The sequence below is a fragment of the Mycteria americana genome, chromosome 3 (genome assembly GCF_035582795.1).
Source record: "Mycteria americana isolate JAX WOST 10 ecotype Jacksonville Zoo and Gardens chromosome 3, USCA_MyAme_1.0, whole genome shotgun sequence".
Taxonomy (NCBI): domain Eukaryota; kingdom Metazoa; phylum Chordata; class Aves; order Ciconiiformes; family Ciconiidae; genus Mycteria; species Mycteria americana.
This window is the reverse complement of record NC_134367.1, coordinates 62,940,416-62,953,485: the sequence shown is the minus strand read 5'-3', so window position 1 is coordinate 62,953,485 and position 13,070 is coordinate 62,940,416. Positions and strand designations below refer to the sequence as shown.

General features: G+C 41.8%; 1 protein-coding gene across 5 annotated transcripts in view; it reads right to left on the bottom strand.

Annotated features, from left to right (window-relative positions):
• Positions 1 to 9,812: 9,812 nt before the first annotated feature.
• Positions 9,813 to 13,070, bottom strand: part of AKAP7 (A-kinase anchoring protein 7) — a 92,446-nt gene continuing 89,188 nt past the window's right edge. Inside the window, exons 8-9 of one of the 5 annotated variants that reach the window (XM_075498748.1) lie at positions 11,910 to 12,108; positions 9,813 to 11,142 (exon numbers count right to left, since the gene is read on the bottom strand). In XM_075498748.1, the coding sequence (XP_075354863.1) occupies positions 11,040 to 11,142; positions 11,910 to 12,108 (302 nt within the window). In that variant the 3' untranslated portion in view covers positions 9,813 to 11,039. Of the gene's footprint in view, positions 12,109 to 13,070 lie in introns of all 5 variants that reach the window. The other 4 variants (XM_075498745.1, XR_012775267.1, XM_075498751.1 and 1 more) reach the window with 4 other exon arrangements.

Here is a 13,070-nt window from a genome sequence, read left to right as displayed (position 1 = left end):
TTTACAGTTGAGGCTTTCCTGAAGTGGATATGGTTTCCATATCAATCCACAGTGGATTTCCCCTCCAAGTACTCATCCATTCACCCCCCTGAGCCACGCAACGATTTTCCACTAACAAGATCCTTCTGCAATAGCTTCCACAGGTCCATTATCTGCTGCATGACAAACCCCTTCTTCTGTTTGTTTTGTGTCCTGCCAGCTTCCTCTGATGCCCCTTGCTGCAACAGAGTATGCTGAAAGGATGCAGGCTGTCGAAGCACCAAATAATAATATGCACCCAGCCTGTTGCCATGCATTTGAGAAGGACCATAATTCAAAAGAACATAAATAGGAAAGGAGCACAACAGAAAAGGAATGTGAATAATACTTTCTCTTCAGTTAGCAGGTTTGGCACATTAAGAAGAACCAGACTCTTCTGCTAGCTGTGGCAATGCTATTTCACCTCCAAACCAAGTGGAAAAACAAAAGTATAATTTCAATTGTAATTATTATTCGGGCAACATTTCTCCTGACCTAGTAGCACAGTAAGAACATTTTCTTTCAAAATATGTCTTTATTTTCTGCAGCCACAAATCTATCATACATTAGCTGTTTTGCCTAATGGATTGCATTTGACCCTCTCGTCTAGTTGAAATACGTTTGCCCTGGGAAGGTGTAAATTACACAAATTGCTTACCTGTGAGAAGGAGATCTTGCTAACGGCACCACGTCCATGCCAGGCAGAACCGCATGACTGCTCCTCGGCTGGTGGCCGTGGCCTCTGAGCCTCCCAGGTGGCGAGGATTTGCAGTGCCCTGTTTGAAAAACAGAGCTGTCCACCAGCTTGTTGCTGGGATCATCCTCCTTACCACAACAGCCAAACGTTTCTGATTCAGCATGGCAATAAAAGGACAGCTGTCAATCTCAGTATTTAAGTGCTTTGGGCAAGGCTTGCTACAGGACGCTAAGAACCGTGGTGTAGTATGTGCTTTGCCATTCCCTGGGCACGCTATGGGCACAGATTCATAGCTGATAGTAGTAGGACATATGAGCAACCCAAGCCACTCGGTATTTTGCAGCCCACCTCTACTTCTGTGAGAGCTGGGACTATACCAAATAATACTCAAGTCATTATTGTTAAATAGAACTGAGTTTCTCTCTAGCTCATTAATTCACTTATGACTTCAGCTGTCTTTTATTATCGTCTTCTCATGTCTCTTCTCTGCTCTTTGGAAATCATTTTCATTTTTGGTAATCAGGCTGATAATCAAAGCCTCCAGTTCCAGACGCAAGCTCTCACTCGCAAAACCCCTGAAGGGCTGATTGCTGGAAACTGGCAGGATCGGCCAGGGAGAGAAACACTCAGCTGCCCCTGTTTAAGCAGCCACTGCTGCCTGCTCTTACAAGCCAGCAACATGGAGCTTTGCTCCAACTCAGTTCTTACGTTCACATGAGTAAAGTAGATGGGGAAAATTTCTGGTTTGAAATAATATGTTTATTCATGTAAACTACAGTTGGATATGTGTAATACCTGTTAAGACAGGGGATAGATTTCCTATTCTCATTTGGCTCTGAAGTGCTATAGGAAGGGAAACAGTCAAAAACAGACAAAAAATGTTGAGTTTCTCTAATGTTTTGTTTGTCGTAAAAGCTGGGCTGATTATTCTTGCCTAATTTTATGCATAATGATTTTTGAGCCCATAAAAAGCAATAATGGAACTTGCAGAATGAATTTGTAAATATGTTCACAGGTCTACTTTGCCATTATTTAACTGTGCTTATCCCAGAGGCTCAGAACAAGAGTTTTAAAAGTATTCACTGTTGGCCTAAGTCTATTTCCATTTCTGTTAATGTAAATGTCCCATCCTGGGTACATTTTTCCTGTAGACTGTTAGGTGAATTTACCTCAGTTAGGTGGCAATGGCATTTTCAGTTCTCAAATACAACTCTAAAGTAGTCTGATTTAAAAAAAAATCAGAGGCTACTTTATACATCATGCCGGCAGCCCAGTCTATAAACAACTTCCTAATAAATATTTACTGGTTCTGGTTTGAGATTTTGCTTCTACACCTTTCCTCTCAATACAGAAATCTGGGTGGTGAAAGACCCTCCTGAAGGTTACTTGGATTTTAAATCAGTTTCTGTAATTTTGGTGTCTCCTAGCCCAGGTTTGTTTAGCTTTTGGGTGTGCTGCCGCACCACTCTGAGCTTCTTTTTCTCGCCAGTACAGCAATCAAGGGTGGGAAGGAAGACCTTATGGTGCTCACGTGTATGGGCAAACCCCTTCTCGTCATACAGGTAACGTATGTGACATGGGCTTCTGTAGGTGGAGTAGAAAGCGGAGGGAACACAAGTGAATACGTGAGCCCAGGCCCATACGTGACCATGCAGGAGTCTCAACCGCAGCCACCAGGCAAGGCTCTTTGGCCTGGGCTTTTGCATAACCTAGCGTGCCCGCTCGTACAATTAATAAAATGTCTGGATAGCAGCTAGCCCATTGGTAAGCTTTTCTCTCAATGGTGGAAGAAACGTTTACTTTTGAAAGCTGCTCCACTTATTTGCACAATTTGCAGGATAAGTGTTGGTAGGATACGAAGTTTCTTTAATATTGGGGGAGTGTAACTCAGCTGCTGCAACATGTTCACACCAGACTGTGCTAGGTCTCCCCTGGGCTCATGTTTATTTTTAAACTGGTCTTATACAAGCCTACAAATCTAAATAACACAAACAGTGAAGGATGAATTACGTGAAACAGTGGAACGTGAGTGTTTCCACGTGGTGTAAACCCCACCAGAGGGGCACTGCAAGATGACTCCCGGGCAAACCAGAGAAAGAAAAAGACTATGTGCAATATGGAGATTTTATCTGTGTTCAATGTCCATCTCCCCAGGTTTCCATTTGATTTTGGCCACACGCCTCCTGTGCCTCTGTGACTAACCCTCTAGGGCCAGCCATGGCTAAAGGAATCTTCCCTTTGGATTGCTCTACATCGGGAGAAGGAGACAGGGAATAAAATGCCAAACATTTTGGTGGAGCCAAGTGCTATGGGATTTCTTTCAAGAATAATGATTAACACATGTTAGCTAGCACTTTCCTGAAACCTCCTTTTCCTAATTCTTGCAAGGACCAGTTTGAGTCTGGAATATTAATAGTGACATTAATCCACTCATGCATAAACTAATGTAGTATTTGGATGGAAATGTCTGCTGGTATGGGAACGACTGTCATGACAACTGTGGACGCGGCTAGGTCGCCGGTCGCGTGGTGGCCGCGGGGGTGACGTGGTGCAGGAAGGGCCAGCTGCGGCCGAGCGGATCGTGCTGCGACCCACACGCCGGCGCCGCCCCTGCCTGCCCGGGGTCCCGGCCGAACACGCGCTGAGCCCACGGCCCGGGACGGGTGCCCGAGCGCACGCCGCAGGCACGGCTGGCCTTCCTCAGCGCCACTGCTTGCCCCCGCTCCTCCAGAGAGGAACGACACGGATGTTCAGCCAGGACTTGGCTCTCCTGCCTGGTGTAGGCCACCTACAGCCATGTCTTGGGTCCTCTTCCTTTGCTGTGACTTCGCCTTCGGCTCATTGCAAAGCAGGGCCAGCCCCTGTAATGAGTCTCCCTCAGCCAGGGGTTAGCTGCCTACCCACCCTGGAGCCAAGGTCCTGCTCTGACACGCTCTTGACTACAGAGAAAATCTTTCTTCCCTTTGATCCCATGGCCTCCAGCCTCTGTTACTCCATCCAGACTCCCTAGTGTAAATTATTAATGTATATAAATTATTAATTTGCATTGATGGTCCAGAAATGCTACTCTAGTAAAAAACCCAGAAGCTTAAGTAAAAACCCGTAAGTAATTATGAAGGAGCATCTCCGCAGTTACCACAGATGAAAGTGGTCTTGCAATAGTCTGAATTTACAGGACAGCAACAAGACAAAATGATGCAAATTGATCTGCGGCTTCTCCATGCATATCTTTGGTGTGACTCACTAAGTCCAGCGATGTCCAGTAACGTGTTTAAACTGTGTTATTTTGAAAGTAATAAACTCTCATATACCGAAAATGCAAAAAAGTGTCTAGTACATAACTAATTAAGTTAATTTCCAGTCTCTCAAAAAAGTGTGTAACTTCATTTCCTTTTTTATAATCTTCTTCTAAGGTACAAATTAAGTGGGTGTCCTCTGTATTTCAGCCCCTTTCCTGTATTTCTAGAAAAATTATTACTATGTCTACAGGGAAAATTATAGAGTACATATGTAACAAAAATGCCAGGTAATTTACAATAAATGTTAGCTGGATGAGCAATTAATCTATTTCTGTATGTCTGCTACATCTTCCACTAAAAGCAGTTTCAGTTATGGGTTTCCTTGATTAACACATTACAGGCTTTTTTATGGTTTTAGTGTGATGGAGCTGTACATTTTAGGGACCTGTCCTGCACCTGAAGTTTTGCCAGGAAGGGTGAAGTTAAGAATGTCTGGATTTACTAAAAAATTAATCTGCTCTTTCTTTTTTGCACCTTCACTTTTGAAACGTCTTCCTTACCTTTGCAGTATTGTTCATTTAGGATGTTGGTTTAGCTGTTCTCCACGCATTCCTTTTGTTAGCAATTGTTCTACAAACAACAGTATCCACCCCCCTGCAGCGATACATCTCATTTTAGAGCATAACGGTAAAGCGGCTTTTAATTTATCTAGTTATCTTATTCGCTTGATGATTCTGCCTGGTTTTGCAGCGGATCTCTTTTGGTAATTAACCTAAATAAGTCTGCTGATGTTACCTACGCAAAGAATAGACATTTCATTTCCTCTTACCCATGACTTGTACTCCAATTTCCTGTACTTCCCAAGCGTAAAGTAACGCAGCCAGCGGCTTGATGCTGCAGCCATCGCGTTCAGCCATTTGCAAGCATTCGGCCATCCCTTTGTTTCTGGAGGAGGGAGGCTTGCTTCCCACTCCGCTCCGCTGGCTAGCAGCATGCATACCCCAGAATTCGAGATTATTTGCAATTAATTTCTGTAGCTCTCTCTGCACATTTAAGGATTTGACTACTTAGTGCACTTTGATTTCTAGACACAGAAGTTCAGTGGACCTACGCAAGAGGAGCTTCAAATGCACGCTCTGTTTCTTTGCTTCTTCCCGCTCCTCCAGAGACCAGCTCCCTGAGCTTTGCCTTGACTTAGCCCCTATCCTGCAATATTTCTTGGAGCCCCTCACTTCAGTGCTCTGCCGGAGCGGCACTGCACAGCCACAAGCTCGTTCAGCCTTCCCTCTCAGATGTATTTGACTGGAAAATGCGTCTGGGAAAGGGGACATTTGCCTGTACAGCACAGCGGAGTGACAAACACAGGTGGGCACCATTTGCCTGACCAGATGCAGAGAACGCTATCGCTTCGCTTCATTTCATCCTTCATTCTTCTAAACATTTTGACTTATTACATCCTTCTTATACTGGCAGCTACGTTCGAATTTTATCAGGAGCTGCTGGCGTTTCTTCTTGGCTTAGTTTTTCTGTTACATTTTGGTTGTCTGAGTTATGACTGAAGTTAAATCACATCAGCATGTTTTCTTCTTCTCTTCTGACTGTTTCAGCGCCTGAAGTCCTCTGTATGGCTGGGGGAAAAAAAAGAATTAAAAATAAAAAGGATTCTGAAAGTGCAATACTTCCCATGACTTTTAATTGAAATTGTAATTTTGCTAAAAAACCCCACACCAGAATCTCTAGAGTCAATCCTGACCTCAAAACATCGCTGCCTTTCTTATCTGAAAGAAAAATTCCTTTTATTTCAAACAAGCTTCTGCTGAAATCCTCATGTGTCATTTCTTAACCAACTCCTTTTAACTACCCTAATTCTGCATTTTTGATTGGCTTAATCCTTAATCACCGAGAGCAAAAGGGGCTTTATTTTCCAGCAACGAGGAGAGTCCCTTGCAAGGAACAGTTCCACGTCCCCGTCTCCGCTAATGCATTTTGCGTCCAAGAGTCACTAAACAAAGAACGTAAACAACAGTGGGAGCAGAGACCAGAACCCAGCAGGCAAACTCCAGCTTCTTGCTGCAGAAGTATTTGCTTATCAATGCCAGAGTGCCCTCTTTGCTATGCCAGGAATGGCAGGCATATCACTTTTTGTTTTCCTATGTACTGTTCTAATTATTGCTCCACTATGAGTGCGTTTTATTTCTCAGCCCAGCCGTCTCTCAGGACTGATTTTCATTCAGTACAAATGTTCTCATTATAAAGACGTAACATGAGGGGAATATAAATGAGAAGACGAGTGCACGCTAAGAACTTGCTTATACAGAAACTGTATTGATCAAAGGAACAGCAGAGTAAAACACATGTCAGCATTAACGTGCTCCTATTTCCAGGGTTCAAACAGTTTCCTTTCCCATAGGAATGGTGTGACTCCTTGCCTCTGAAACCAGGCCAACCTAATGATTTTGTTTTATTGAAATAAAAAGTGCAAAGCATTTCTACAGAACATTATGGTACGGCACTAATGAGCTCTTTGAAAGCAAAAGCACCTTCATCAGTTTCAGAGATTACCCTTTATCACTATGTGAAAACTTAAGGAAGAATCAAAATTCCAAAAGGTTTTCACAAATTAAATTACTACATGACCATGACTTAGAACAACTTTCATAAAGCTAAAACAACATTTACTTTATCCGACTGCCCGCTAGTCACGCAGCTGAGCCACTCACCGTCTCGGTTCTGGGAGGGTGCATCCCTCGGGAACTGCTTTCGTCCAGTGGTTTTGGGCCGTCTCCACTGCCTCAGGATCAGACAGTAGTCATCTCTAGATGAAGACTTCAGCGAACAGCCACGCAGGCCCTCCTCTGACCTCTGGCCCTGCGAGCGAGACCAGAGGTGTCTCTGCAAAGACATCAACCTCTTTGGGATTTCAGTGACAACTTCGCCCCTCCACCAAAGGGATGGAAACAACTGAAAGCTACAGCACCGATTCAGTCCCTCACTTTCTAAGGCCAAGACAATCTGTGATTAACACTTGAACAGAGGCAGAGGGCATTTACAGATAAAAGACTGCTTTGAAAAAGATTGTGCAAAATAAAGTCCCAGGCTAGAGGCAGAGTGAAGCAAGCCTTAGGCGCCTGGCTACCAGGCGCCATGCGAGGCACCTGGATTCCCTCCTGACTTCCATGGGGCTGGAGCTGGCTCTGCAGGTAGTATTCCATCTGCAGTGAAAAAGCTTCAGTTCACACTTAATTTCATGAGCATATTCTCAGACATAACCGAATTTCAGAAGTGTGTGTTTTTACCAAACTTCAACTTACAAGCTCTGCTGAGCACAGCGGCTTTGCTCTTCTCTTCTATTTTTCCTGCTTGCTGACTACAGAGATGTGTAGGATATCTCTCAAGACCTTTACAAAAACAGAATTCTAACAAGAATATATGACTCATGTCTAGACTGACATCAAAATGAAACAGTATCATTCTTGTCACCAGAATGAAGCATGGCTGACACTCTTTTGATCCATGACACACTCACACGGCCTTAAGGCTAAAATAGCACACACAAAAGTGTGCACAGCTATAATCAGAAACTTCTATAAATATAGAACATGAAGCCTCTTGAATCCTAACTTCCAGATTGTATAACCTTGCCATGAAGTAGTATTTTACCACTCAAGGCATCATAGATACTTCAATAGGACTGTTAGCAGACACAGGGTGTTATGCAGTGTGGGTCCCAATATCTGTATATCTGGATACACAGTGCCTGAATCTGACCTTAAGCTCCAATCCTTTTTAGATTTATATCACCTTCAGTCAACACAGAAACACTATTTAGTTTCCTTTTCACAAAGAGCTCGATGCACATCCATCTGCTGTATTACTAGCTAGCTACCAGACTGAGCATCCCTATGCCATGTTCACCCATGCTTAGAGACATCAGTTTCTACAGCAGTCTCTCTTCCTGCATCAGAGAATTGGTGTCCGTGGGTCAGGACTTACATGGATTTACTGGTCTCTCCGGTTACTCGGTCAACTCTTAAACACCTCTGATGCTCAGCTCAACAGTGCACTCAATTTATGGCAAGGGCTGGTCAGGTATCAAATGTATGGCTTCTGCAACTTTTGCGGTCTATGCCTAGACCAAGCGCAGATGTGAGACAGTTTCTCAGTGGGTCACGGCAGTCCAAAGACTTCCAGCTAGACTAGTCCTGGAAGCTCAGCTACTGCTTTTAAACCTGTCACAGACATCTCTACAATCAGCAGTGTAGAAATACTCTTGAGTATGAGCAAGCTGGAAGGTAGAACTGAAAACAAAACATGGACAAACTTGCACCATCTGTTTTGAAATGCCAACGCTTTCCCAGAATAACCTGTGTATCACTACCTCAAGACATTCCCCAAAAGAAGCACTTAATTAAAAAAAGAATTGTTGTCTGAAAATGATTTATGAGTGTGAGGAAGGCAACACATTTGTTCTGGTGTGTGCTGCTCAGAGCTTCACACCTGCCTATATTAGGCTCAGGCTCTGTGTATCTGCATTCTTCGGTGCTTGTCTTGCAGCTCCATACACGAGATTTATGCTTTAATTTGGCAGCCAGGCTTCACTACCAGTGGAAAAAAAATGATAAAAAATATAGAGAAAGCAAGAAGAAGGGTTGTCATAAAAGAATGAATCCAGATGCAGGATTTTTTTTTTTACCCTGTTTTGTTTTCAATTTTGAGTAAATTAATAGTGTTGTCTTGTCAAAACCAGAAATAAAGGCTATGGTTGGCATTTTAAAAGAATGTGAATGGTTTAGAAACAAAAGCCCTGTTGACTTTCATGGGTCAAAACACCTGAAAATCAAAGATGGGGTTTAGTTGCTTAAACATAGGTATGTAGTGTCGTTTTAGAGGCTCTGGGGTATCCTCTAGCCCACTGTTCCTGATCCAGAAGAACTCTCCTACAGGAGAGTAGGATTTGTGTAATATTTGCCAGACCCATGCCAGGCCCACTCTAGGGCATCTCAAATGATACTAGCTGCCTATGTTCAGGCCATTAAGTCCCCTATACTTTATTTCTTCAGAGCTGCTATTCTTGATGCCACCCGTAAGAACTGTGAATGAGCAGAGTCTCTAAGAACCAGGTCACCTATCAAAGTGTCTGGACATAAATTCAGTGATTAATTTCTACAGTTTTGCTTGAAATTTGTGGAAATTACTGTTACAAGCTGAACAACATAAAAAGGCACTTATTCATGGTAATGACTTGTACAGAGGAAAGGGAGATGACAAATATAATACAATAAATTGTTTTCATAGCTGATTGTCTGGTTGCGTGTTTTTATCTGCAAGTTGGATTTAAATTTGAATAGCTATCTCTGAATGAATTAGTACTCACTAATGTTTGATATGACAAAGAAACTTTTTTGTATAAGGATACAGTAATTCCAGCATCTCTCCTCAGCCTATGGAATAAGGGAACACACTGGACTCAAAGAGTCACTGTGCAGGGATTTATAGATCCACTTGTGAAAAATCTGGGTTTTTTACCTCCAGTGATGATGGCAAATGCAGATTTTATTTTTTTTATTCTAGAGCAAATCTGAATCTAATCGTTAAACTCAAAATCAATTTTTTGAGGTTGAAGAGTGGATATGGACCTCTAGGAAGTTGTACTAGTACTTCCTTCTAATCCCACGCTGCCCAGAGTAGAAATTAATCTCTAGAGTTTCAAAGTTTTTCCATTGAAAACAATAATGTCTAGGGACTAGCTTATCTGCATGAATTTCCTCATATGATTTCAGCACCCAGGCTCCACCCATGGTCAACTTAATGGCATGATTCATACAAGCACTGTTTCTGTCAGGTTTGTTACTTGCAAAGTACTTCATTTTATTAAAGTCCATTTGGAGACAGGTGAAAACGTACATAGAGTGCAAAGAAAAAAATACTTTATTGTGAACATGGCTTAGAGATATATGAGACGTATTTCAGAATATACTGTTATATACCAAATGAGAAAAAAATAAGCTATGACGCATGAGATAAATGACCAGTGCTTGAGACCAATGAAGAATATGCACACAGCTGTTCTAACAGCACAATTCTGATACCAATCACAGCATGTATCATATATAGCATTTATGATCAGAAGCAATTTTAAACAATGTTCATAAAAAATTCAAATATTGGACCTACTCCTGCATTGTTGTACGTCCAAAACTTCAGTGAAACTTGCAGGTGTGTGGAAAGAACAATGAGAGCAAACTGACACCCCACCTCAGGCAGCAGAAGGTAGAGATGGAGGAAACATCAAAAACAAAAGACAAAAACACTGTTCTACAGAAGTAAAAAGGCAAATATTATCCCAAGGAATATTATTATTTTCACGAGAAATCTTAATTGCAGCATCCCGACTCCATTAAAGTCAATGAGAGTCTCCCATTGAGATCAGTGGAGCCTGAATTTCATTCTGAAATTTAAAATATTCTCGCATTAGTGTAAACATCAGCAGAAACAACATGTCAGCATCTATACAAGTATTCCAGTGCTGTCTAAAAAAAAAAATAAAAACCAGACAGTGCTAACCCAAAATGCCATATCCAAAAGGCAGATAATTAAAAGAGGTTTTTCCAAATATACATTTTAAAGTATTTAAAAGCATCCATTTTTTAATGAAAGGATCTATGAGAAAAAATCTGAATTATTTGCAATGATAAAGGAAGGGCACAGTGTTTGCTCAGATTTATTTGAAACCAGTATTTTTCCACTTTGGAGTCATGACAGATACCTGCACATTCAAGCATGTTTCAAAGCAGTGCTGAGGAGTGGCTGTACTTCATCATTAGGAAATATACTCCTTCTGTGCAAGTATTTCAGCATGATTCCTCATGAGCCATTTACACCCGTTCATATTTTCAGTAAAAAAGAAACAGAAAGGAAAATTTCTTGATGAAATATTTTTTTGTCTTTAAACAACCTGATGAGATTTTTACATCATGGCAATTTACAATCATGCATTTGGAGATCCAGAGTCAATACAACTTTTCCATTTACTGTTAGAGTTGTGCCTGTCTTCAAACAGTTCTTTGCTAATTTTCGTGCGGATATCAGAACTGGATAACAGCTCCTTTATCTGATTCAGTCTGGATAACAGGGCCTGTGTTTCTCTGTGCAAAGCTTCCTTTACTAAGTCTGCTTAACGGCTCTTTCCTAGAGGAAAAGAACAATATAATACATTTTATAACAGCTAATGTCATTTAGAGTCATTAATGTATGGAGATAAAGAGATCATATCTGGTTTGGACGGTATTAATTGCTCGGCCTTTTGCCCATATTGATTTTTTATAAAAAGGTACTTTGTCAAAAAAAAAAAAAATTACATCAACAAATGCTACCAAAAGGTAAAGAACAGTACAGTGTCACATTTAAGAGAATCTCCTGCCATATTACATACTGTGTAATAGTATCTGCGATGAATATCTGTAGTGGTAATTTTTAGCTTGGGGTTGACTGCTGTTGACTAGGAAACAGCACGTGCTCCCACACGGAGTAAGCAGCCCTGCAGCAATGCCAAACCCTCGGGCGGAGGGCATCGCTTCCACTTATGGCAAGGCCTCTTCCACAGCCATTCATGACAATCCGAAAGGCAAACGCAAAGGGTTCAGTTTCTCTTCAAAAGCAAGGAAGGGACTCTTGGTATCAAGAGCCAGTGAAGGCTGGAGCCGCCTGCTTCACCATTCTTGTCTTTTTTCCACCGTCCATCCCTCCCAGCATTCAACAGATTTTCAGCAGTGCAAGCACTTATTAAACCTGTAGACAGTGTCCTTCAATTCAGAACAAACTTTTGATATGAGACTCACAAAGCAGAGCACCTGTCACCCAGCACCACTTAGCAAATTTCAGCGGGGAGCTGGGACATGTTTTTGTGGTTATTCTTGGTGGGATATTTGCTCCCGGGCTTTTTGCACAGTGCTCACTTGCTGTTATCATGGTCGCTCTCATTCTTACTGCTGCTTGCTGCTTCTTCAGTTTTCACAGGGCTTCCATCAGTCTGTCTGGTTTTGTTTTGCGTTTCTTCTAAATATTGCTGTACAGCCTTCAGCACCGCGTTCTCCACCAGCCTTTTGCTGAGGCTCACCAGCTCTGCATCGTCTGGCTCTGCTGCATGTTTTTCACCTATGCGTCACAACAGACAAGAGAAGGAATTCATTGCCACGGAAAGATAGTAGCCGTAATTGTATCAGGAGCCTCTGGCTGAGCTGGATTTTAAGTTATTAGCTGCCTCTTCCTGGTCGTAAAAAGTAACTTCCCCCTCCGCAAGCTCTGAATCAACAGTATTTCATGAAGACGTATACAGTGTATCAGATCAAAAATATTTCACTGCTCACCTTTATTGCAACACTCCAGTACAAGCCACTGGCTAACACTATGAGCACCGACTCATCTTAGAAGAGCAAGTGTGCAAATTTAATTTCTTCTGGCCAACAATCACCTATGCCACCTGGGCAAAGACGAAGAACATGGTACACAATGAATTTACATTTTAGCAGCATTCTTAAATTTAGCTGCCCTTGTTTTGTGATTTTGCTTAATAAATCTAAAATCTTCTACCTATTTATTCATTGCTTGGAATTCAAGAGTTTCTCATGGGAGAAATGACTAAAATACTCTAGGCACAGGTTAGAAATTTTTTTCTAAACAAAGCATAAAACTTGGAAAAACCATATACGCCCTCCCTGTCTCTCTTCTGTCTTCTAACTTAAAGCTCTGATGTTGAAGGAATGCAAGTTCCAGCAGTCTATTCTTAGATATCTGCTGATAAAAGCAAGAAGCTGGCGTTTCCTTGCTTTGTTAAGAGTTCACACGGATAAGCATGTACAACGAAATAACTGTATAGATAGTGAGGATTCTCATACATCATTACAGGTCTTTTGAAACTGTACTTCTCCATGAAGCATTTTCCTAATAAACTATATAGCCTACTACAGCATCTTCCTTTTATGAAGAATGCAATCCAGGAGAAGCAGATTTCATCGTCTGATTTCCACTGGCCATGTAAATTGCCACCTTGCCATTTCTTGTACTAGGTAAATAACTGTTTCCCTCCATCTATATTTAAAGGCCATACTTTTAATGTC